Here is a 25,674-nt window from a genome sequence, read left to right on the forward strand (position 1 = left end):
GAGCTTCAATAAGGTTGTGAAAGAGACTTGCCCTGTGAATTTGGTGTACTCAAAAACCAAGCATCATTTTCCATTATGAACATGCTTCTTGACATCTGCTCAGTTCTGCTACTTCTCTTAACGTTCAGTAAGTTATATTTAGTCTAAGTGATGATAATGTCATTTTCTTACAGCTATGGCAGTCTTTGCCTTCTTTCTCACATAAAAAAAGTAATTTCTCCTCATTTATTTTCAGGAAGGAGCAATGGAGACTCAGTGACTCAGACCGAAGGCCAGGTTACTGTCACAGAGGGGTTCCCTGTGAAGCTGAACTGCAACTATGAGACTTCTTACAGAAGTCCTTCCCTTTTCTGGTACGTGCAATATCCCAGGAAAGCCCCGCAGTTACTTCTGAAGACCTTCACAGACAAAACAAGGATAGAGCATCAAGGTTTCTATGCCAGCCTCAACAAGAGCAGCAGCTCCTTCCACCTGCAGAAGTCCTCAGTGCAGCTGTGGGACTCTGCCCTGTACTACTGTGCTCTGAGTGACACAGTGAGGGAGACTGCAGGGGAAGCTGCACACAAACCAAGGGTGCAGGAGGGCTGAGGGGAGTGGCCCTGTGAGGGAAGGTTATATGTGTCCTCTACATGGGGTTTAACCAGGCTCCTGAAAAACTGTAACAGATCTCAGGTCAAATTTCTAGAAAACACGGAATTTGTGGATCTGACAGGATAGGATGAAAGTTATTGCCAGAGACATAGGCCTTGATCTCCTGAAACACTGTTCTCTCCCTAAGAGGAGGACCTTTAACAGAAAACATCTCCAGGAAAACTTGGACATGGGATTTATCTCTACTAATATGTCTTACAAAGTTTAGTTATTTCAATTCTCTAGAAAATTATTTTCTTACCCCATAAATGTATGACCAAATGAAAAAAAAATAGACTCTTTTCTGCTTCAATTTCAATCCAGAACTTATTTACAGTTTTCCTCTTCTTGGTTATGTTATACAGAGTTCAGTCTAACATCTTGTAGAAGCTAGGGGGCCCGCTTGTTCATCCCTGTTTCCTGACTATCTTAGCCCCAAAATAACCAAAAAGAAGCTATATTAATTAAATCATTGCTTGGCCCATTAGCTCTAACTTCTTACTGGCTACCTCTTACTGCTGTAGGAAGTCTTACAGCTTGTGGTTACCTACCTACTGGGGCGTGGCTTCTTATACTATATATGCTGATGCAGATCCTACATCCACCCCTTCTTCCCGGCTGCTCTTTTGGATTGCTGGATTTGATCTCTGTTCTCTGTTCAAGCAGAGAATTCTTTTTTTTATATATTTTTATTAAAAATTTCCACCTCTTCCCCTCCTCCCATTTTCCTCCCCCTCCTCTTCTCCCCTCTCCTCCCTCTCCAGTCCAAGGTGCAGTCAGAGTTCCCTGCCCTTGTGGGAAGTCCAAGGTCCTCCCCACTCCATCCAGGTCTAGGAAGGTGAGCATCCAAACAGACTAGGCTCCCACAAAGCCAATACATGCAGTAGAATCAAAACCCAGTGCCATTGTCCTTGGCTTCTCAGTCAGCCCTCATTGTCAGCCACATTCAGAGAGTCCAGTTTGATCACATGCTCCATCAGTCCCAGTCCATCTGGCCTTGGTGAGCTCCCATTAGATCAGCCCCGCCGTCTCAGTGGGTGAGCACACCCCTCACAGTCCTGACTTCCTTGCTCATGTTCCTCCTCCTTCTGCTCCTCATTTGGACCTTGGGAGCTCAGTCCAGTGCTGCAATGTGGATCTCTGTCTCTATCGCTATCCTTCACCAGATGAAGGTTCTATGGTGATATGCAAGAAATTCAACAGTGTGGCTATAGGATAGGGCCAGTTCAGGCACCCTCTCCTCAACTGCCCAAGTAACAAGCTGGAGACATCTCCTTGGACACCTGGGAACCCCTCTAGAGTCAAGTCTCTTGCCAACCCTAAAATGGCTCCCTTAATTAAGATATCTACTTCCCTGCTCCCATATCCACCCTTCCTCCATCCCAATCATCCCATTTCCCCAAGCTCTCCTCATCCTCCCCTTCTCTTTTCTCTCTACCTCTCTCCCCTTACCCCCACCCTACCCCCATCCCCAAGTTCCCAATTTTTGCCTGGCAATCTTGTCTACTTCCAATATCCAGGAGGATAATTATGTTTTTCTTTGGGTTCACCTTATTATTTAGCTTCTCTAGAATCCCAAATTATAGGCTCAATGTCCTGGAAACAACCTAGATGCCCCTCAATGGAAGAATGGATAAAGAAAGTGTGGAATATAAATGCATTAGAGTACTACTCAGCGGTAAAAAACAATGACATCTTGAATTTTGCATGCAAATGGGTGGAAATAGAAAACACTATCCTGAGTGAGGTAGCCCAGACCCAAAAAGATGAATATGGTATGTATTCACACATTAGTGAATTCTAGTAATAAATCAAGCAGAGAATTATGATTTGTGAGTTTACCCCTAAATAAATAACAATCTATTTCTTAATTCTGAGCTAGTGTGGGATTTCTTTTAAGCTTCCACTCCACATTTGGTGTCCACATGGATTCACACTCCATGCCTATCAGGTGGTCAGCCTAATGACCTAGCCATTCCATGGTCCAGATAGTCTCCCAACCCCACACAATTGGCTTGTTTTTATCTAATCATTTTTTTTATAGAATCTCCACCACAGTGGAGTTTACTGTGTGTGGCAACTTGGAAATTTCCTAAGTGCATGCACGCACAATGCTGCATTACCCAGGGCAGTTTCTTGCTGCGTGGCAACTTGCACAGTTTCTGGTTTCTGCTCCCTGTTTCTGAGTTCTGATTTTCTTGTTCCATGTATGGAATTGATTTAATTGCTTTAAATTTGTTAAGCAAAGCATATTTCTCCATAGTTAACCAGTACCAAAGTGGAAAACTAAAGCAACTTAGAAACTAAAGCAGCTCAGGACCATTCCTGTCTCCACCAGTTGCATTGCTTCTAGTCGCAACTCTGCAATCACGACATCTGTTGAACAATAAAGATTGCAGTTTACCAGATCACATAACAGGTAATTAATAAATCAATATGGCAGACTTTGTTACTATTGCAACTTTTAGTAATTCTTTTGCTAATACTTTGGATTGTATTATGTGAGGCTTATATGACTATGGTGATACTTCAATTTATTGGGTATTAGGTTTCAGTTTTATTCTCCATATTCTATCATTAAGAAAGAATATGGAACTTTTGAAAATTATACAATGTTTCAGACTAGTAATGAACAGCTAGTTGACAGAATTAATACCATCAAAAATCAAAAGTTACCCCAAAAAGTTAATACTATTACAGACAAAATTGAATCCATCTAAGGGTACTAAGATGTTATCTGAAAGAATTCATACTGTTGAATTTGACAATAAAAGCTTTTCAAGAAGTTATGATAAGTTAACAAAAAACTGTCTCTCCAGGATGGAAATCTGCATGCTTTTCAAGTAATGACCAAGGATGAGATGTTATCTTTAAAGGAGAAACTTCAGACCTTGGAATCACATGTGCAGAATGAGGACCAGAGTCTAGGTGCCTCAATGAAATCAATATATATATATGTGTGTGTGTGTGTGTGTGTGTGTGTGTGTGTGTGTGTGTGTATACATATATATATTGATTATATATATTGATTATATATATATATTGATTATATATATTGATTATATATATATATATATCTTATATATATATATTCTTATTTATATAAATAAGAAATGTATATTCTGGCAGATTTCTATAAATGATCAAAGACCAAAGCTAAGAGTGCATATAAATGGCATTGAAATTGTTGGTTTGAAGGTGTGGATGTATATATACTCTATCATTTGTACTTACAAATCATATTTGATTTTCTTGGTGATCCTTATTGGGTAGTTATTTTTCCATCTGTCATCATTCAAACATCAGGGTCTCTTGAATTTTTGGAGATGTGTATTTTTCTGCAAGGACAAGAACAGAACCATGCCTCAACCCTATATGCTTTCCTGACCACCTGTATGGTTATCATCATTGTGGATGAGCTGTCATTTCTCTTTTTCAAGAGGTTTCTACTTTTCAAACTGAATCTTTATTAATTTTGATGGTATCGAAAATTTTTCTTCTCTTGTGGAAACAAGAGCAAAACTGCTTCCCCAACACATCGCATCTCCTGGCTTCCACTATGAGGTAAGCACATCCTTGAAATAAATCATTTGATTTAATTCAGAAGATTTCTATTGTCCAATGTCTCTCTGCTGTTGTTGTTCTTTTCTCATTAGTGCTAAGAAAATTCAAGGTTAATAAAGCATTATGTAATCTATTTGGGGGGCATTTTCCAACCTTTCTGTTTGTTTACCATATCCTTTATAGTTTGATTTGATCTTTTTATAACTGCATGACCTATAGGAGTGTGTGGTATCCCTGTACTATGCTTAATATTAAAATAAGCTGAAAACTGTTTGTTGTTTCATTTTACTAGCGACATACACTGGACCATTATCTGCCTTTATTTTTACAGGTATACCCATGATGGCTATAACTTCTAATAAATGTGTGACTACTGAATCAGCATTTTCTGAGCTTAAAGCAGTCACCCACTGAAAAACTGAATAAATGTCAATGGTATGGTGTATATATTTTAATTTTCCAAATTCTGCAAAGTGGAACACATCCATCTCCTGGATTTCATTCCTTTGAGTACCCTTTGGTGTGGGAGCTGGTGGTACAAAGAAAACAAGGCTATTGCTGTGAACTATTGTTGAGGCAATTGCTTATATTTTATAATTAGTTTCATTTCTCCGGCAGTCATCTTTATGTTGAAAATTATGAAGTGCATTCCTTTATTGTTGTGAACTTGAGTGCATTATCCCCTGCAGTCACCATGTGAGACAGCACAGCAGCTTATGGCCCTGTCACTGAGGATGCAGCACTCCTGCATTAGCTTCCCCCACCCACTTCCTTCCTGTGTGGTCATATTTTTAAACTACATTCAGAACAAACCGTGACTCTGCAGGAATGTTCCAGTTTTACAATGCATTCCAGAACTATGAGACTGTTACGTTACACTGTCGTTATGTTCCTGGGTTTTTGTTTTGTTTTTTGTTTGTTTGTTTACCTGCTGCAGTCATTTCACTTCAGTTATTCCACAGGTGAAGATTGTATTTAATGTGTACGATACTGGGTCTGTGTAAATGTCTGGTACATTTAGACAGGTTCTGGGGAGAACAGAAGAGGGAGTTAGTTCCCCAGGAGCTGGAGTTAGAGGCAGCTGTGAGCCACTTGAAATAGATGCTGTGGAGGGAACTAAGGCCTCCTGGAAGAACAAGGACCTTTATCTGCTGAGCCATCTCTCAGACTCTAATAAAAGGTCTCTAGTTAGGACATGCATCTGTTTCCTGAGTTAAACCTTCAACTGTTGCTTCTTTGAGTGTGCCAGGTCTTCTTACAGCTGAGGCTTGTTCTCCTTGGGAGGGGATGGTCTTCTCCTGCTTCCAGGATCCCAAACTGCATACAACAACGGATCAAAATGATCCACACACTGGTGTAGATGGAGACTGCTTTTTTGTTTCCCAACTTCCCAGACCTTAATTATGACACAGAAAGAAACTATATTAATTATAACACTGTTTGACCAATAGCTTAGGCATAATTTTAACTAATTCTTACATCTTAAATTAACCTATTTCTATTAATCTGTGTATCCATGAAGCTGTGACCTACCGGTAATGTTCTCATTAGCAGCTGGAACCTTTCTCCTTTGGCAGCTATATGACGTCTCATGACATCTCTCTGACTCCACCTACTTTCTCTATCTCTGTTCTGATTTTCCACCTGACATTAGTCTACTAAGCCACTGACAGAAACAGTTTCTTTAAAAACCAATGATAATAAAACAAATTTGGAGCATACAGAGGGGAATACCACATCACCCTGTGCTCCAGCCAGTCTCTCAGGCAGGTCTGGTTTGGGAGGAGCTTCAGACTCAGAAGGCCGGGAAGGAAATAAGCAGTGTCTGGCCTGGCAGGGTCCCTGGATGGAGCTGACTAGTTCCAGGAGGAGGGACACTTCAACAGCCATCCTGACATCACAGCCCAGAGGTTGGTTACTTGCTTCTGTCTCCAGCAGTCAGACAAGCACCATGAAGAGGATGCTGTGCTCTCTGCTGGGGTTTCTGTGCACCCAGGTTTGCTGTGAGTATAGCTATCCATATTCAGGGGGCAGAGAGGATTCTTCTCAGCACATGGAGGGGTGGGAGAGCAGCTCAGGAGTTCTGCAGAGATCCCTTTTTCTCAGAGTCACAAGGATGTGTTCAGAGTTCTGCGGATGCTTAGTGACCAACCTCTGTGTCTCTTTCTCTGTTTCTAATCAGGGGTGAAAGGGCAGCAAGTGAAGCAGAGCCCTGTGTCCTTGGTTCTGCAGGAGGGAGAGAGCGCAGAGCTGCAGTGCAACTTTTCCACCTCTGCAAACCAAAGGCAGTGGTTTCACCAAAGCCCTGGGGGACCCCTCATCAGCCTGTTCTTCTATCCTTCTGGAACAAAGCAGAGTGGAAGACTGACATCCAAAACAGTAGCTAAAGAATACGGGAGCTCCTTGTACATTTCCTCCTCTCAGACCATAGACTCAGGCACTTATTTCTGTGCTGTGGATCCACAGTGCTCCCCACACACCTGCAGCCAGAACACAAACCTTCAGTTAGATGGGTGTGGCCCAACCAGTCATAAGGCATCAAGAAACTACAACAGAAAACTGCCTGGTTTAGTATCCCTTTCCTGCAAAGGTAGAGTTGTAACCTCAGGTAGTCTCCTGGCCTCAAAGATTCAGGAGTGTAACATGAAGGCTTGATAGTTGGGGTTTCCATCCTGTCCAGTTCCCACAGCCAGTAAGCCCCAAAGAAAATCACACAGAGAGTCTTCATTAAATATAAACTGATTGACCAATTAGCTCAGTCTTCTTATTAGCTCTTGTAGCTTATATTGACCCATTATCCTTATCTATGTTAGCCACGTGGCTTAGTACCTTTCTCAATGGGGCAGGTAGCATCCTGCTTCTTTGATGGTCTGGGCAGGAGTAATTCTAAAGGCTCAAAGGGAGCCAAAGAAGCTAGATGGATACTAGTAGGAATGAATGAGCTAAAGGAAATTAAGCAAACTGTTGTTAATTATGGCTTGCATTCTACATTTCTTAAGGAAATGATAAGAACTTGGGCTTCTAATGTCAGGGCTATACCCCATGATTTTTCCGGGTTAGCATCAGCAGTGTTGGAAGATGGACCTTCCTTGATGTTTGGAGTTTATTTCAGAGAAGAATCCAAACATATGGAACAGCAAGGAAGAGCAAAACAGGAGTTTTATTTTGTCTTCAGTTCTAAATATATATGTCCTCTTGAAGCATAAATATCCCCCTTAGAACTTAAAAAGAATTTGATGGGAGGGCAGATTCAATTTGATCATTTACATCACAGTCTGCTAAACTGAAGAAGGATAAAGAAAGAAGGTATTATAAGGCAAATGCAGACTTCCAGGTAACCCTGCTGTGCTCAGGGTCAGGGTTAGTGAGCAGAGAACAAGCTGCAGCAACAGCAAGAACATCAAGCCATGGAAGATACAGAATATACAGATATCTGGATGCTCTTGCTTCCTTCCTGTTGCTGTGATGAAGATCTCCGAGAAAAAGCAACATAGAATGTGAAAGGATTTATTTAGCTTTGACTTAGAGTTTATAGTCGATTATTGCTGGTGATCACAGCGGCAACTCAAACAGAACATTATAACATAGTCAATTATTGCTGGGATCACAGCGGCAACTCAAACAGAACACTATAACAGAAACTATGGAGACACTCTGCTACTGACTCACTCACAGACTCATACTTAAGAAGCTTTCTTATGTGGCCTAGGATACTGTCCCACAGAATGGTGCCACCCACAGTGAGCTGGTCTCCATTCAATTCAAAATTAAAAAAAAAAATGGTGCTTCTCCAGGGACTGGGGGTATGGGTGGAAGGGAGGGGAGGGAAGGGGGAGGAGAAGGGGAGGAGATGGAAATTTTTTTATAAAAAAATAAAGAATTAAAAAAAAGAAAATAGAAAATGAGAAAATCAGTACCGGCCATCATGAGCTTGATAGTTGTGCAATGCCTAGGGCAACGCTTCCGATGACACTGGTGAGGAAAAGTGTGACGTCATGAGACTGGGAAATCTGGGTAGCTTGATGAGTCAGTATTTTCTAGTTAACATGGTGCAGTGTTATCAAAGCATACGTGAGTGAACGTGTAAAGAGTCAGTTAAAACAAACGCTTGGGTTTAGCGCAGTAGTGCATACAGTGTTCATCAGTAGGGTTGTCGGATGACGTGTTGCAGCTAGCTTCAGACACTACCAGTTGTGGAGTCTCAGAGGATAGCCACAGTTCCATGGAAAGATGCCTGGATGCTTGTCTTTTCTAACTATATGTTGTGAAGACAGATCAGATTTTTTTATGTATTTGTACCAAAACAGCAGGTTGACTATAAAAGCAGATGTGCAGATTCTGCTGTCCACTAAGCCAGATCAAAGAGATTTGCAAAAACAGGAAACAATGTCACTTGAAATATTTGTGTTTAGGAAAATATAAGGTTTCTTTTGCTGAAAAAATATGATTTATGTCTATAAATTGTTTTTATGTAAAATATATATTTTATGTAAAAATAAAATCATTATTCTTTTAAATAAAAAAATGGTGCTTGGAGTCTTAATGCTATTTTATTGAATTTATAGAAGAATCTAAGGTAACTTAAAGCTAGATAATTTTCTAATTCATTATTTTTAGATCTCTTTTAATATATTTAACTTTATTATTGATTCAAACTCTTCTAGACAGAGATATAAACATCTTTAAGAAAACAAAGAGAATAGCAACTATAAGAAAGTATTCAAATATATCTTTTTCAACTAAGTTTAAAGAGATTATCCAAAAAGTCATTTAACTCAGTAAAAGAGAATGAATAATTTATTCTAAAATGTCTTAAATGAGCCAACCCTGTGCAAAGGAGTGTGTATGGGATGAGGACAAATGATTAGGATTAGTTACAGATTGTGCTGGTTTAGTAAGTGGTGGTTGTAGGTTCTCCTCCAAGATCCATGGCTTCACTAGCAGATGGAGGCAGTTGCAGAGAACAGAACCAGTCTAAGTGTAGAGTGGTGGAGTCTAGTCCCTATGGCTATGTCTGCAATCTAACTCCTGCACCTAAGGCTCAGGAAACACTGAAGAAGAGGTGATGAGAGATGTTAAGTGCCAGGGTAACAAGGACCGTGATGTGAAATTGTGTCTCCTAGCAATGTCAGTATCCACACCCAAGAACGTTCACTGACACGACTGCCTAAACATGAGCTGAAAAAGACTAATTGCTATGTTAAGGTTCGTGTAGAAAGAACACAAAGTATCAATCCTAGCTTATGAGCTACTGATGTAGGAGTCCCCTCTATGTGCTGTGATTACCATAAATGAATAAAGAAACTGCCTTGGCCTGTTGATAGTGCAGAACTTAGGTAGGCAGGGAAGACAGAACTGAATGCTGGGAGAAGGAAGGCCCAGGAGGAGATGCCATGGATCTGCCACCAGAGATAGATGTGCTGAAACTTTGCTGGTGGGGCACAACCTCATGGTGATACACAGATTAATTGAGATGGGTTAAATTAATATGTAAGAGTTAGCCAATAAGAAGTTAGAGCTAATGGGTCAAGTTGGGATTAAATTAATACAATATCTGTGTGGTCATTTTGGGGCTAAGCTAGCTGGGCGGCTGGGATGAACAAGCGGGCCCTCCCCTACAAGCTAATGCACCTAGGGAATGCTGATAGTTGGAGACATAGGTTTTCCCAGGGAAGAGTGTACCAATTGGTTATCCAATACCGACTGTTCTAAAAACTTACAAACAAGTAACATTGTACAAATAAGAGCATTGCATTTGTATATTTAGGAAAAATTTGTTTATACATTTATGTGTAACAACCATTAAAGAAAAAAGAAGCCTTGAAGTTGAAAGGGAGCAAAGGCAGGTATAAAGGAAGTTTTGGAAGAAGAGACTCTTATGATTATATTAAAATTAAAGAAATAAAAGAAACGATAAGTGAAAGAAAAATAAACTTTATAGTTTATTAATCATGTGTACAGTCTATAATATGGGGTCAATAAAATATGATCCATGTGACATCCAAATATTTGCCTATTTTATAAACCTTTGTTGTATATAATGAGCATTGTTATGTCCTTTTGTCTTATGAATGGCATCACTCATTCTCCAGAATGATGTAGTTTTAGGCACAATAGAAAGATAAGGAATCAGGGGCTGAAGAGATGGCTCAGAGGTTAAGAGCATTGCCTGCTCTTCCAAAGGTCCTGAGTTCAATACCCAGCAACCACATGGTGGCTCACAACCATCTGTAATGGGGTCTGGTGCCCTCTTCTGGCCTGCAGGCATACACACAGACAGAATATTGTATACATAATAAATAAATAAATAAATAAATAAATAAAATATTAAAAAAAGAAAGATAAGGAATCATGAGGATGCATGAAGAAAATGCTGAAAGGGGGAGGAGAGAAAACTATGCTATAGCTGACATCAACAAAGACACAATCATTTTCCATATCAAAAATATTGCACCAGTGAAAGATTCCATGCCTTTCTTTCTTCAAAGCTTGAACATCTAAGCTCAGGACACTGTTGAGTGTGAAGACCTTATTTGTCCACAGAGGGGCAGTGCTGCTTCAGAGTAGATGAAGGTGTAGATCCTCCACATACTTCTCTATACGCTGGAGGTTGTTCTTTAAAATAACTAAACCATTATCTCCTACATGTTTAAGCTTCACTACAGAACAAATGCAATTATCTGTCTACCATTTATCTGTATTGTATCTGTTTATCCTGAACCCATAGTGTTGACAAATAGAAATTTACAAGTGAACACTAGGAAAATACATGCTATCCTTGAAGGCCTGGGCCACAATAACTTCTCTAATGTACATTTCTAAGGTTGTCAGCCACACTAGGTTCAATATCCAGTCACATTGATATAGCCTGTGCCTAGAAAGAATGATGTTAGGTGTTCTGTCCACTTCTACTCTTGGTTTGAAGCCAGTTCAATCTTCTCCTCCATCAGCATCTTCTTTCACTGGATCAGGATGCAGTGCCCACACCATTTCCTTCATTGTCTTGTCTAGACACACAGGTGTCCCCTGTAGGCTTCAGTTTTCTGTTCTTGAGTCTTGATTTCCAGAAAGAAGATCAGAGCAATGTGTGTCATGAAAGACACCTGAGCACTGCCCACACAGTAGGCAATTAGGCACTTAACAAATACATAGAACTTCTTCCCCATCTTGTTAAACTCTTTCTGTTTTCAAACATTTGATATTTTAATATCAAATGAAAACTTCAGAAATAATCAGCCTATTCATTTTAAACCAACATTTGCTTCCCGGTATTATCAGGAATCCCCACCAGTAATTGTGAGCATCGTGGTCCAGCATCTCACTGCTGTCCTTGACACTGGTCTGTTCCCACCGAGCAGCCATCGGTGTCCTCAGAATGACTCTTCAGGCATCAGAGTGCTGTGAGGTCCTGCTATTAAGATATGCAAAAGAACAGACACATGTGCTTCATTTCAGTGAAGGGGTTAAAACTTTTCGGAGGTGCATTTGTATATACATGAGAAAACATAATGTATGGATGGTTCAGCAATATTTGTGATTTGAGGCTGAAGGGCATCATGGAGTGGATGTCTTATATGTTGAATAATTGTCTGCTGAAGGAAGTAAAGGAAAAGGAGAAGACACCAACATGTAAAAAATAGGAACATAAAATCCCTAGGATGCTACAGTCTGTTCAGATAGAATTTCCTTCCTTCCTTCCTTTTCTGATGTTCCTGCCTCTACCCTCAAGTGCTGGAATTACAGGTGTGTGTGCCACATCCAGTTTTTACATGCTGGCAGTCAAACTACATTCTTGGAGGTTCACTCTACTGACTGAACTACACCCTCAGTTCTTTCTGATGACATTGTGGAAAATGGACCATTGCCTGCTATTGGGCTATGGTTGGGCCTTTGACGATGTCATATATACAACAACATCCTCTCTGTGCTGTAGCTTCCTCATGCTCTTTTACAGCTTCCTCATGCTATTATTTATAGCAAAAGACTCTCTGCTTTAGGTGATGTTGCTTCATTTATTCTGCACATTCATTCAATGCCTTGTACATATCAACATATAAAGCCAAACTGATTTTAATATTTGTATTTTATCTATGAAACTACATATGAGGAAGATACAAAATGCTTTTTCAACTTTCAAGATGAGCACAGTCAAAATGCATTCCTAAAGGTGTATCCTGTGCAGGTTGTAGAATGTTTTCTACCCCATCACACTCATCTGAAGATCAAAGGCTTTCCAGAGTAGATCATTCTACTAACTTCAGTTTTCTTTTAAACAAGTGTATTTTTAGATACACTTAGTTTATAAGATTATAACGAAATTTCAATTAATTCAAATCAATACTTTTTAGGGTTATGAAACCATGGAAACATGAACAATTATAATATATTTTAAATTGTCTTAACTGAATGCTTTACTTTTTCATGATTTTATCTCATAAAGGGATATTATACCCATTATGTGTCTTGATAAATATTATTATTTGCAATAAAACCCAAATAGCTGGGCCTGAACAGATAGCTCTATGATCAAGTATACTTGGTGTTTTGGTGCTCACCTTTCCTGTCCATGCTAGGATTTTGTCTGGAGTAAGCTTGCACAGACATTGTACAAACTGTATCAAAACTGTGCCTTCTTATGTGCAGATGTCCTGCTGAGTCCAGAAGATACCATTTTCTCATAGTTCTTCACCACTGTTGACTTCAGCACACTTTATATTTTTCCCCGCTGATTCCTGAGCCTTGGGAGTGGGGATCAGCTCTGTGATATAGATATCCCACTGCCTCTTATTCTCTGCATATTCTTGCCCCAGCATAAATGCATTTTAACTTTTTATGTATGTGTGTATAAGCTTCTTGGGGGAGGGGGAGTTTAAATCGACCTTTTCTTTAATCATATAATTACCATAATCATCTGCACACATGAATTGTAAACGGCAGTGAGTTTGTTGTAAAATCTTAGTATATGCATTTGCAGTCATTTCTTCATAGTCATCTTGCCTCCCCCTCCGTTGTCCTCTCCGTTCCCCTGTCCCCTCTCCCTTACTCATTTGTATAACTTCTATTCTCAGATCATATTTACTTTTTTCCTTATTTCTTGTTAGTTTTCACATATGTGGACACATATATGTTGTGTGCCTCTACATGTCTGCTTTGTTTGCTTAACATCTTGTCATTCAATACCATCTGTTTTCCTAGAGAAGGCGCCATTTATTTTTCCTTATGACTAAATATTACTGTTGTTTCAGAAACAATATTTTCTTCACTCATCAGTTGACAGCTAGTACCTAGGGTTTGTGTGCATCATGTTAATGTTGTTATCATAAGCACACATATGCAGGTGTTTTACTTATATGATGACATCAGTTCCCCTGGATATATGCCCATAAGTGTTATTAGCTGGATCATTGGTCTTTTTATCTTCCTTTCTTTCTTCCTTCTTTCCTCCCTCCCTTTCTTCCTTCTTTTCAATTTCTCAAAAAATCCACACTGCTATTCTTGGCAACTGTACCAACACACATTTCTACCAACAGTGTAGAATGGTAGAATTAGAATGAGGAGATTTCTGATTCTCAATAACTGTATTTTCAGTGAAACTAAATTTGAAAAAATGGGGAAGTGCTTCTTACATCAGAGATAGCTTTAGACAAAGTGTTTGTGAGGGGTGGAGCCTGTTGAAAGAACTCAGGTATCTGTGAAGTTGGAGTCTGTGTTCTGAGGGAGATAAAGGCCACCAGAGTTCTCTACAAACTTCAGTCTAGGAAGAATGGACAAGATCCAGAAAGCATCAGTTTTTATCCTAGGCCTTCACTTAGCCTGTGAGTCAAAGAGAAGAAACTTCAAAATATGGGATTAATATGGAGGCATGAGAAATTGGGGAACCAGACAAAATCAGGAATGTCAAAACTATAAGCAAGTAGTACATTCCTGGAAACCTAATAATATCTGTTATTTCTCTACACAGGGGTGAGTGGCCAACAAAAGGGGAGACCTGATCAGCAGCAGGTGAGGCAAAGTCCCCAATCTCTGACTGTATCGGAAGGAAGGACTTCAGTTTTGAACTGCACTTATGAGGACAGCACATTTGACTACTTCCCATGGTACCAGCAGATCCCTGGTGAAGTCCCTGAGTTACTGATAGCCATACGTTCAGTGTCAAACAAAAAGGAAGATGGACGATTCACAGTCTTCTTCAGGAAAAGTGATAAACAGCTCTCCTTGCACATCACAGATTCTCAGCTTGGAGACTCAGCCACCTACTTCTGTGCAGCAAGTGCACAGTGCTCTCCAGGCATCTGCAGCCCACACCCAAACCTTCAGCTGGGGCTCCTGCAAAACCCTGTTCTGGAGTGGAGCCTGGCAGAGGTGCAGAGGAGTTTTCATTTGCAAAAACAGGTGACTGGCGACTCAGTGAACTTAAGAGTCAGACTCATTCGGGCCGCAGACAGACCAAGATGAAGTTACAACTTGCTTTTCTCCAGTCTCCCTTTGCTCCTCAGGCACAAATGGAGTTATACGTGTATTTACTTAACGAGTTTAATTGAAATGTTTCCCCGAGTGGTCATACAAATATTTTTCTGTTAAGTTGGTTTGTACTAAGTAGAAATTATAAATTCTCCATCTCCCTACACTCTTGTCAACCATGTTATTAATGTGTGGTCAATTCAGCACAACGTCAGTCACTTTGTGCCTTATGTGACAGAAATCACATAGAATTGTCTTCTACCTTAACCTCCTCTGATAACAGAAAAGTGATGATTTGTGTGACCTCCGTCTACATCTACTTCCTCTTTTTCCTTTTATATCCCCATCCACCTTCAAGAAATTCAAGTAAGTAAACCAGGAGGCACTCAAAAGGGTGCAGGTGTGTTTACAGTAGATAAATTACAACTGCGGGTAAAGATTCCATTTACTCGCGTCATGAAAACATATAAATTTCACGAAGGAAATTGTTCCACAATGCATTTCATAGATGAACAAAATGAAATTTAGAATGTAATTCATTTTTAGATAACACAAACAGCTGCAGGTTTTATGGCCGTCAGCAGTGCATACAATGGAGAAGGGACCTCTCATTGCCTAACACATTGCAGAGTTTACTCACTTAATGCTACATAAATACTAACAAGATTGCCACTGGAAAAATTTAATTAGCTTATAAATTTAAATGCTTCCATGCTACATAGTTGAAGGTTGTGGGAGCTCTAACTACCTAGGAAACCAAGAAGGAGGCATGCTTGAGCTGGATTTGGAAGTCTAGCTTGAGCAGCATAGTGAAACTATGCTGTCTTAGAAAACCAAATCCAACAAAAATAATGTGAATAATGTTTAACTTAAATATATAAATTCTGCAAGTTCTCCTTCTTATCTGCAGTGAGTAGTTTTTCAATATGAAAAAGGGAAAGTTAAGCAGGAAAATATGTCAATTGACTCTTAGCAGTAGGAGATATATCTCACAATACCAGTGGATGAATTGCTCATATTTTTTAAAGTGTTATATCCTTGTTGAGTTTAAACTTGTGTTAGAATTTGATAACAGTTTTCGTATCATATTAGAATAGGCTTCACTGAATACAAAAGCCTAGTTTGGAAGTCATCAGGAGAGCAAAGGCTTCCTTGAGGATGCAGAAGAGAGAACTATAAAACTCTGGGTACCTCAAGATGGAACTCTGAGTTTCCTATGGATTGAGAGGCTGAAAAATATGTAAAGAGATCTGAGAGCAAGAGAAGACAGTTTAATTATAATAATATAATCATCACTACTTGGAAGTCTTCATGCGGTTTCCAAGGCAGAATGTAAGTTTGAGGAAAACCTGGTCTACTGAGTGAGTGTCAGGACAGACAAGGTAAGTATTAAAAGAGACAATTGAAATCAGAAAGGTGGGAAATATGTAATTCATAAAGGAAGACATTTCTAGCCTCAGCAAGCAGCAGAAGCTGGCAGCCATGGTCACATGAGTTCTATTTTAGAACCAAGGAGGAACTCTGTAATCTCTCCCTGCAACCAATGAAAGCCCTTGTGACCAGGCATGTGCCTGAATGGAGGTGCAGAAAGGCAATTCCATGAAGTTGTAAAGGTTAAGCCTGCATTGCATTGGAGACCCTTGTACCATATTTTCTTGGATGACTGAATTCTTTTTTACGATTCATTAAATACTAAGCTTTATTTTTTAAGATTTAATTTTTATTTACATTTGTGTGTGTGCAGGCCCATGTGAATATGCACAAGCTTGTGTGTATACATGGGTACATGCACCTGTGTGCGTGTGAAGGACAGAAGACGGTGTCCACTCAAAGCTGGAGTTGCAAGTCTTACAGGATACTTAGCTTGTCAAGTAAGTTCTGAGATCTGAACTTCCATCTTTATGATTAGCAGCAAGTGCTTTCCACTGCTGAGCCACCTCTCCACCAACCTTAGCTATATCTTCACTTGGAAGTATAGTTTGTCAATTCAATCACAAGGAAAGACAGGACAACATTTAGAATGAGACCAATTGTACAACCCATCACTCAAACCCAATGTGCTCCACAGCCCCATCTCAGAGGCTATGGCTGTGCAGCATGGAGAGCATTCGGCTCCTCTGTGGAGAACTAGAACAAGTTACAGTCCTGTCATCCTGAGCTACACAGGCTACTGTGGCTCCCATGGTCTCATGCTAGCCACAGAAACTACAGTTCAGTACTCAGCAATGAGATGGGCAGAGTAGTATACCTCAGATACTGGAAACTTGTCCCCGATGTACACGTTGACCTTGTTTGTGCTTTGTCTTCATTTGGTTTAATTCATGCACTGGGATAATGAGAGCAAATGAGAGTTTAAGAGCTACAGTCTAAATGACAATACAGCAGCACCCCAAATCCAAACTGTGCAGCTTTATTTTTGGATTAAGCTTACTAAACCTCTCAGTGTTCAGAAAGATTCACTGTAGCAGGCAAAAATCTGACTAATAGGGTCTGAGGGTAAATGAAATAAATTATCTCACATGAATCCTTTCATCGTGTCACATTTATTATTTCCATGCTCTCTAATGCCCATGCTGTTTCTCGTTCTTTGTTGTTCCTGTTGTTCTTACCAGGCTTGTTTACTGTTGTTTCCCCACACATAAGGATTTTCATCTAAATAACCCACATAGACATTAACAATGGTATCAACATGCATTTCAGAACCATAAAAAACCAGCACTCCAAGAAAAGGTGACCCCACCCAGAAAGTAGAAACTCAAGACAGGAATCTGGAGGCAGGGATTAAAGTAGAGATCATGGGAAAAAATTCTACTTATTGCCTTGGTTCACTGACCACTCTGCTTACATTTTTATACATCCCAGGACTTCATGTCCAAGAGAGGTTCTACCTACAGTGCAATGGGCCATCCCTCATAAATTACTAATCAAGAAAATGCTGCACAGATAATCCTACATGCCAGTATGAATAAGAGAATTACTCAGTTGAGGTTTCTTCTTCCCAAGTGATTGTGGTTGTGTTTAGTTTTGAAATAATAACATGTCATTCTTAAACTATAATTTTTATATCTTACTGATTCCTAGGATATCATAATAATATCACAATATAAAACATCATAATGTTTTAAAATATTCATTCTTTTTTAAAAATATTAAGACTCTAGAATCCCAAAGTCCCTTAAAAATATCAAAATTCTTTTAATTATGAAACCTCATACAATTAAAACAAGTAAAAAAAACCCTATTTTACTCCAAGAAGGAAGAGCCAGGTAACAATTAAAATCAGATAAAAGCTAAAACCCAACCCTCTAGAGAAAATATTACATTGACTGATGTTTGAAATTCACTCATGATTTTCTGGGCTCCAGGAGGCTTGGAAATATCCACTTCTATTGGTTTGCCATCTATAGCACATAGAGCTTTTATTGTAGGCTAAACTGATCCCACTGTATTTGTTGGTGGTCCCACAGTCCTAGCATCTTCAATATGTTTGAGTCTCCACTGCTACTGAGGTTTAACTTTCATTAACAGCCTCCCTTGCCTCTCACTATGACTCCTCTAACCCTGGTATCTCTACTAAAACTATGCCCACTTTTAAGTCATTGTCATGCTGTTTTATTATTACAGTTTTTGTAGTGTATTTTGAAATCCATAATGCTGATACCTCCATCAGTATTCTTTTTATTTAGGTGTGCTTTGGCCTACTTTGGTCTTTTGTACTTCCATATAAAATTTTAGGTTGTTATTTTATTATCTGTGAAAAACAGTCTTGAAAATTTGTTCATGGATCACATGAATTAATCTCATAAAAAATGGCTCCTTAACCAAAAAAATACCAGTATGTAGATACAATACAATAACAATAAAATTTCCTAGTATAAAAGTGGTTTCCCTTTCCTTCTCTAATGGTATTAGAGTTTAAGGTCTTGCATTGAGATAGTTGATTAATTTTTAATGAATTTTGTTCAGGGTGACAAAGGCATAGTTTTATTCTACTACAGAGAGATATCTATTTGTATCATATACTGAAAGTGTCTTTCACCATTGCATGTGCTGTAGTTATATTGCTTTATGAGTCTTCAAGTATAATTCCATTGGTCCATGTGTCTCTTTCATTACAACAAAATGTGTTTTTCTCCCAGGATGTAGCCCTATAATTAGATATCATAAATTGTGCTATTTCCTACCTTACTATTTCTACTTAGCTATGACTATTTTGGGAATTTTGTTAATCTACATGTTATTAATGCTTTTACAACCCTGTGAATAATAGTATTGGGATTATGATAGTACTATTACTGAATCTTTAGACTTCTTTCAGTAGAATACCATTTTCAAATTAAAAACAAACAAAATTCTTGGCAAGGAGGCTGCCTTGTGTCCCAGTGAATCACACAGTATACTCTTTAGTCCATATATCTTTTCTTGTAAGTCTCCCATGATTCTGGTTTCTCTACACTATAGATAATGGACCTTCTCTTAGACTCTTGGATATCCCATTAATGCTTTGGGCCATGGAGACCCTTTAGCTTTGGATCTGCAGGTCTGGCCCTTTACATGCTTCAGCAGTTCCTAGATGAAGAAGAGGTTATAGTGAGATAACTCATAGCCCTGGATCTGGACCTGGGTGGTATCTGGTTATCCCACCACTTTTCCTCATCTTATCACCTAGGCAAGCTCTCCAGCATTGCCTAGTTCATGCAATGCAGCAGGCACAATGGAGAGAGACCAATTCTCCTGTTCTCATGTCCTTGCATCTAACTTACCCACACTCTCACCACAAGGGACAGCTCTACTGTTTTGCCCAGGTGAGGTACAGGGCCCACAATCTCAGTTGCTGCAGTTGGTGAGAGGCTGTGCCAGATCTTCTGTTCTTATGACCCAGAGGCCAATTCTTCCCCCAGATACAGGTGCATATGCTCAGATGGGGCAAGCATCATTCCCTCAACCTTCCCGTCAAAAGGTAGATGAACTAGGGTGGATTCAGTTCTGCTCTCACACCCTCAGAGTCAGCTTACCAGCACCACTGCTAACAAGGTCAGCACTTACTTTTCCTTCCATGAACTTTATCCATATTGATATCCACTCACCACACAGGTGCCAAGATGATCCATCATAGTGTCATCACTAAACCTACACTGTCGCCTCCACAAAAGACCTTGGCAGCTCAAGTGAAAGAAAGTGACCCATAGTCAACACCCAGGAAAGTTTCAAAAATGACAGTGCATATAAAATGAATTTATCCCCAAGGTCAGCTAGAAGGAGGCTAGTGATGTCACCTGCAGTGCTTTTCAGTCCTGGTAATGGCTGTGACATATAGCATGACAACCTCAGGCTTCGCCATGACACTCTCCATTCCCTATTATTACTGGCACACAACTTAAAGGACTCCAGTGGGGGCAAAGTGCAGTGATGGTATTGAAATCTCATTAATTCATATGTGTCTCCTTCTCCACTCAGAGTCAATGCAGAGGGGTCCCAGCCTTGTAAATTCCTGACTCTGTCAAACTAACCATCATTAATCATTAATGTTGATCAGCCCTTTAGGAAGTCAGAGAAGCAAGATAGGCATATTGCATCCAAGAAACCCCCGATTCCTAAGCTCTAGCCCTGGAAGGATCAAGGCTATTCCATCCAGAAAGCTTCCTAGTCCCTGCCCTGAACTCACTGTGTCTTTCCCAGGACCATTTATTTCTCCATGTTTTCCAGTAAGACTGAGTTCCTGCTTCCTTCTTCCCAATCCTGGTCTCTCCATGATCTCCATTCTCTCTCCCAAGTAGACTCCTCAGTCTTGACAACATGTCTATAGGCAAACCATATAGGCACTGAACGGATGTCCTGAGGGCACTTGGTGTTGCTGCAACACTAGTGACATCATAGGGGATGCTAAGAAGACTCCAGGATACAACAGAATTTCCAGAGAAGGGACGCTGATGTCACGGGCACAGCCTTTGCCTCCTTGCTAATTATTTCTCTATGAACAGAATAGAAGCTGAGGTTCTTTTTCCATGAGTCTCTCCTGTGACACAGCGGAAGTCAATCAGCACATCCTCCTTCCAAAGCTAGAGATTTCTCTGCTTCATTAGAATCATTTCTCTGCTTCACTCGTGAAGAGTTGAATGCTCACTTTATAAGCACTGACCAAGAATGGTCCATCCCCTCCTAGACATCCATATCCAATTATATGAGAAATAAAGCACACCAAGAAATTAGGTCAAGATGATATGGAGGATGAGAGTTGAGTTCTCTGAAGTGAACAAGCACCTTGGGAAGGCTAAGGTTAAGGGAAGGTGACAGTTATGAATTTGTAAGTGAGCTGAGAGTGTTATGAGACCCAATGTGCTCTAGACTGTTCTCTCTCCATGGCTGTGTATTAGTCAGGACTCTCTAGAGTAACAGAAATTTTAAAATAAATCTATCTATATGTTGAAAGGAGATTTATTAGAAGTTTATCAGTCCAGAAGAATGGATGTCTCAGCTGATCTGCAGTGTATGCTGTAATCTTATAGAAGTAAACTCTAATGCCAGGGATTGAATGGATGTGCTAACAAGGCAAGAGCAAACAGAGATAGAGTAAAATCTTCCTTATTCCATGTTCTTATATAGGGTTCTAGCAGAAGTAGTGGTCCAGACTACATCTGGATTAAAGATATGAATTAAAGGTGTGACTTCCTACCTCAAAGACCCAGACTAAAGTAGTTCTTTCTACTTCTATTTCACATTAAGCAAAAATGATCCCCAGGTGTGCCCTCTATTTTTGGATTTTTGTTATTTCAAGATGTAGTCACATTAAGAACCAATATCTATTGAATTCTTAATCCTATCTACTAAGATTCTTGAGCAAATGTTTCCATTAGATTGAAAGGAAGGGGTGTCGCTAATCAACAATCACATGTGAATCAGTTTTAGATCTCATGGTCATGATGACTTTCAGTGGCCTCTTTATGGCCATGGATGGCTAAAATAGGGTAAAATACCAGTAGGGGTGGATTAGCTAGAAACCCAGTAAGTTAATATTTTGGTCTTTCTCCATAATTGAATATTTGACATTCAAATAACTTAGTAATTATGTTGGAAAAGTGTCCATAGGCAGAAAATGAAAGTCTTTAAAGAAAAATGAAGAAAGGATTAAACAGCAAGCAAACTGGGCCTGTCAGCAAGAGTGGGGTGTCTCCTCCAGACACCAGAATGCTCATTACTTACTCCATGCATCCTGTGATGAGCAAAACTCCTTCCTAAAACAGGAGGAGTTGGGATGACTTCTGTGTGGTCTTCATTGTAAACAGCAGCTAGAAGCTTCCTATTGCTTTCAAGCTAAACATGGCTTATTTGAAGTTTCTCTGAGGGTCAGAGAAGCAGGAGTTGAGACAGCAGTACTAGGAAACAAATCAAACTCCAGAGTCAAATCATACCAGAAATGATGTCACTGACACTGCCATGATGAACGGGGCACCGCAGTGTGTGTCATCAAGAATGTTGTCATTAGACAAGGTGCCTGGTGCTGCTTCAGAAGCTTGCAACATCTATGGCTCTGAAAAAAGGATACAGACTTTCCCAAATTATCAAGCAGACTGGACTCCTCCATTTCTTTAGAACATAAGTTCTGGCTTGCCGTTGGCTAACTCAGGTTTCTATTTGGGACCTAGCCTCTGTTGTAAGGGGTAAGGCTTCTGATAGGAACTCCTCCACAAAAACGCTGGAAGAATGGTCAGACATTCCAGCAGCCAACAGTCCCTCCCCATGTCCATGCTGCAGTCTCCAGAAGTGGCTTTAAGAAGTCAAATTTACCAACTTTTCTTTTATGGCTTGGGCTTATTGTCACTCATTGTTTTAAGTATAGTATCATTTCCTGACATAAGTCCTTTAAAATGATTCTTCCTAAAATTGAAATTTCATTTTGATCATTGAATTCTATTAATGGAGACTCAATTTTCTATGCAGTGAGCAGAGGTTTATGTTTTCTACTTTAGGTCTTGCTGTGATGTTTAATCTTTGCTGTCTACTTGATATATTGTTGAAGAACTGACTCCACCAAACTGCACTGCAAGCATGTTTCTTTGGCTTTTTTTTTTTGGATTGCTAATTGTTTGAGGAGGGCTTGGCCCTCTGTGGATAGATAGCACCATCCATAGGCATATGAGCCTGGGCCATAGAGGAAATCTAGCTGAGCAGAACAGCAAGCAGCTTTCCTCCGTGGTTTCAAGATCCTTGGGATCTTGCCTTGGCTTCCCTTGATGATGGATTGTAACCTGTGAGATGAAAAAACCCTTCACTCCCCCCGCCCATACTCACAGGGGGGACAGAAGAGAGAGGAGACAGAGAGAGAGAGACAGAGATAGAGACAGAGACAGAAAGAGAGGAGAGAGAGAGAGAGAGAGAGAGAGAGAGAGAGAGGGAGGGAGGGAGGGAGGGAGGAGAGAGAGAGAGAGAGAGAGAGAGAGAGAGAGAGAGAGAGAGAGAGAGAATTGAATTGTGGTAGTGGAATTGGAAGGCAATGCTCATACCTCAGACTGCCTGGTGTCCATGCATGGCATAGTCTCTATCTGTGGGAAGGACCTAAAAGTGGCAGGTAACACTTTTAAATTATGCTATATTTTATAAGAAATAAAAGGGACTGCACTGACAACTACATCTCTCATCAGTCCGATGTTTCTTGGATTTGATCTGAGTTCATCAAAGTGAAGATTGCTCCTCAGGTCCTTTCCTGCATGTGCAGCTCCCTCACCATTCTCTCCATCACCTCCTGGAGCTCACACCAGGAAGCCAGCCTGTCTCAGCCATGGAAGGGTGAACACACATAACTAATAGCTAATAACTTACAGACATAGCCCCCTGACAATGGAACTGAGAGAGGTGGGTGCTCCTCTGCCCTGACTCACAACTGTAAACTGGACACAAACCACTTGAGGCTGCAGAGTAAGAGACCACGGTCTCAGGCTAAGTCACCTTCAGGGAGTTGCCATGTTCGCTGAAAGCAACACAACTAAGAAAGTGGAATCTAGGAAAGTGCTCCATTCCTGTGGGATAGATCTTAGTTAACACTTACTTGTTTCTTGTTTAGCAAAGGAAAGATCTGACTTTTCCTTCAGTAGAACTATGACCCTGAGGGGCAAGATATAAGTAGCTTCCCCTCAGCCCCAGAAAAGCTACTACAAATGGACAGATGCAGTCATCAGGCTGAGGCACCAACTGGGCTCTGCATCCTCCTGCAGCACTGATGCTGCGTGGGGAACTATGCCCAAAGAAGGGGCCTAGTTCAGAGGGAAACAGCAGTTTTCTGGAACAGCATTTTCTTTTTTACCTAAGTCAAAAGTTCACCAAAAATACCCTATAAGATTAGGAGACATTTGTTGCTCCAATACTGTTGGAGACAGTGATGAACTGAGATGGTGTAAGGTGGACGGTAAGTTAATTTTGAGGAGACTGTGTGTTTTCTTTTCATTACAAGTCTCATTTCTCAAGCAGTCATATTAATGGTGAAAATTATGAAACACATTCTTCTATTTTTATGAACTCGAGTGCATTGTCCCCTGCAGTCACCATGTGCAACAGCACAGCAGCTGCTGGCCCTGTCACCGAGGATGCAGCACTCCTGCATTAGCTTCCCCAACCCACTTCCTTCCTATGTGGTCACATTTTTAAACTACATTTAGAACAAACCGTGACTCTGCAGGAGTGTTCCAATTGTTAAAATGCATTTGAAAACTCAAAAACCTTTACATTTATATTTTCCATATCATTATGTTCCTGTTTCTTTTCTTTTTCTATGGTGGTGATTTTACTTAAGTTATTTCGTGGGTGAAGATCTTGTTAGTTTTGGTAATGAGTGTGAGAGTGGGTTGACAAAATGTGTGGTATTTGTGTGCAGATCCTGAGGAGGACAGAAGAGAGAAAGAGGGACCCTGGAATAAGAGTTACAGACAGCTGCGAACCACCTGGTGTGACTGCTAGAGAGGGAATTAAGGGTTCCTGGAAGGACAAGGACCCTTATCTGCTGAACCATCCCTCAGGCCCCAGTAAAGGGTCTTTTGATGTACCTGTTTCCTGAGTTAAAGCTTTAGCTATTGTTTCTCTGAGTGTGTCAGGCTCTGTGTGCAGCTGAGGCTTGTTCTCCCTGAGCTGGGCTGGTCCTCTTCTGCATCTAGGATTCCCTACATCCATTCAACCCCAGGGTGATCTCAAAATGCTCCCAACATTGTGCTCCACCCAGACTCTCAGCCAGGTCTGATTTGGGAGGAGCTTAAGGTTCAGAAGGCTGGGAGGAAACTCTGCAGTGTTTGACCTGGCAGGGCTTCTGGGAGGAGCTGACTGGTTTCAGGAGGAGGGAAACTTCAACAGCCATCTGGATGCCACAGCCCAGGGGTTGGTTACTTGCTTCTGTCTCCAGAATCCAGACAAGCAACATGAAGAGGCTTCTGTGCTCTCTGCTGGGGCTGCTGTGCACCCAGGTTTACTGTGAGTCTGGCTGTCCACATTCAGGGGACAGAGAGGGTTCTGCTCAGCACATGGAGGGGTCAGGAAACAGTTCAGGGGTCCTGCAGAGCTCCCACCTTCTCAAAGGACATGGAAATGAGTTTAGGGTTCCATGGATACTCATTGCCCTACACCTGTGTCTCTTTCTCTGTTTCTAATCAGGGGTGAAAGGGCAACAGGTGAAGCAGAGTCCTGTGTCCTTGGTTCTGCAGGAGGGAGAGAGAGCAGAGATGCAGTGCAACTTTTCCACCTCTGCAAACCAAATGCAGTGGTTTCACCAAAGCCCTGGGGGACCCCTCATCAGCCTGTTCTTCAATCCTTCTGGAACAAAGCAGAGTGGAAGACTGAAGTCCACGACAGTCACTCAGGAACGCTGCAGCTCTTTGTACATTTCCTCCTCTCAGAGCACAGACTCTGGCACTTATTTCTGTGCTATGGATCCACAGTGCTCCCCACACACCTGCAGCCAGTACACAAACCTTCAGCTGGGTGGGTGTGGCCTTCCCCTGTTATAAGACATCAGAATTCCACAAAAGAACATTTGCTTGA

At 40.6% G+C, this 25,674-nt stretch overlaps 2 pseudogenes and 2 gene segments (V, D, J or C); all 4 read left to right on the top strand.

The window, feature by feature from the left end:
- The first annotated feature begins 75 nt into the window (after positions 1-75).
- On the top strand, positions 76-588 carry LOC119800432. The segment is given in 2 exon segments: positions 76-127; positions 236-588. Coding segments are annotated over 2 exon segments (405 nt in total).
- Positions 589-6,073: 5,485 nt separating this feature from the next.
- Positions 6,074-6,703, top strand: LOC119799846 (annotated as a pseudogene).
- A 7,254-nt stretch (positions 6,704-13,957) lies between these two features.
- On the top strand, positions 13,958-14,649 carry LOC119799847. The segment is given in 2 exon segments: positions 13,958-14,009; positions 14,156-14,649. Coding segments are annotated over 2 exon segments (546 nt in total).
- A 10,406-nt stretch (positions 14,650-25,055) lies between these two features.
- LOC121676967 lies at positions 25,056-25,674 on the top strand (annotated as a pseudogene).

This window comes from Arvicola amphibius, chromosome 13 (assembly GCF_903992535.2).
Source record: "Arvicola amphibius chromosome 13, mArvAmp1.2, whole genome shotgun sequence".
Taxonomy (NCBI): domain Eukaryota; kingdom Metazoa; phylum Chordata; class Mammalia; order Rodentia; family Cricetidae; genus Arvicola; species Arvicola amphibius.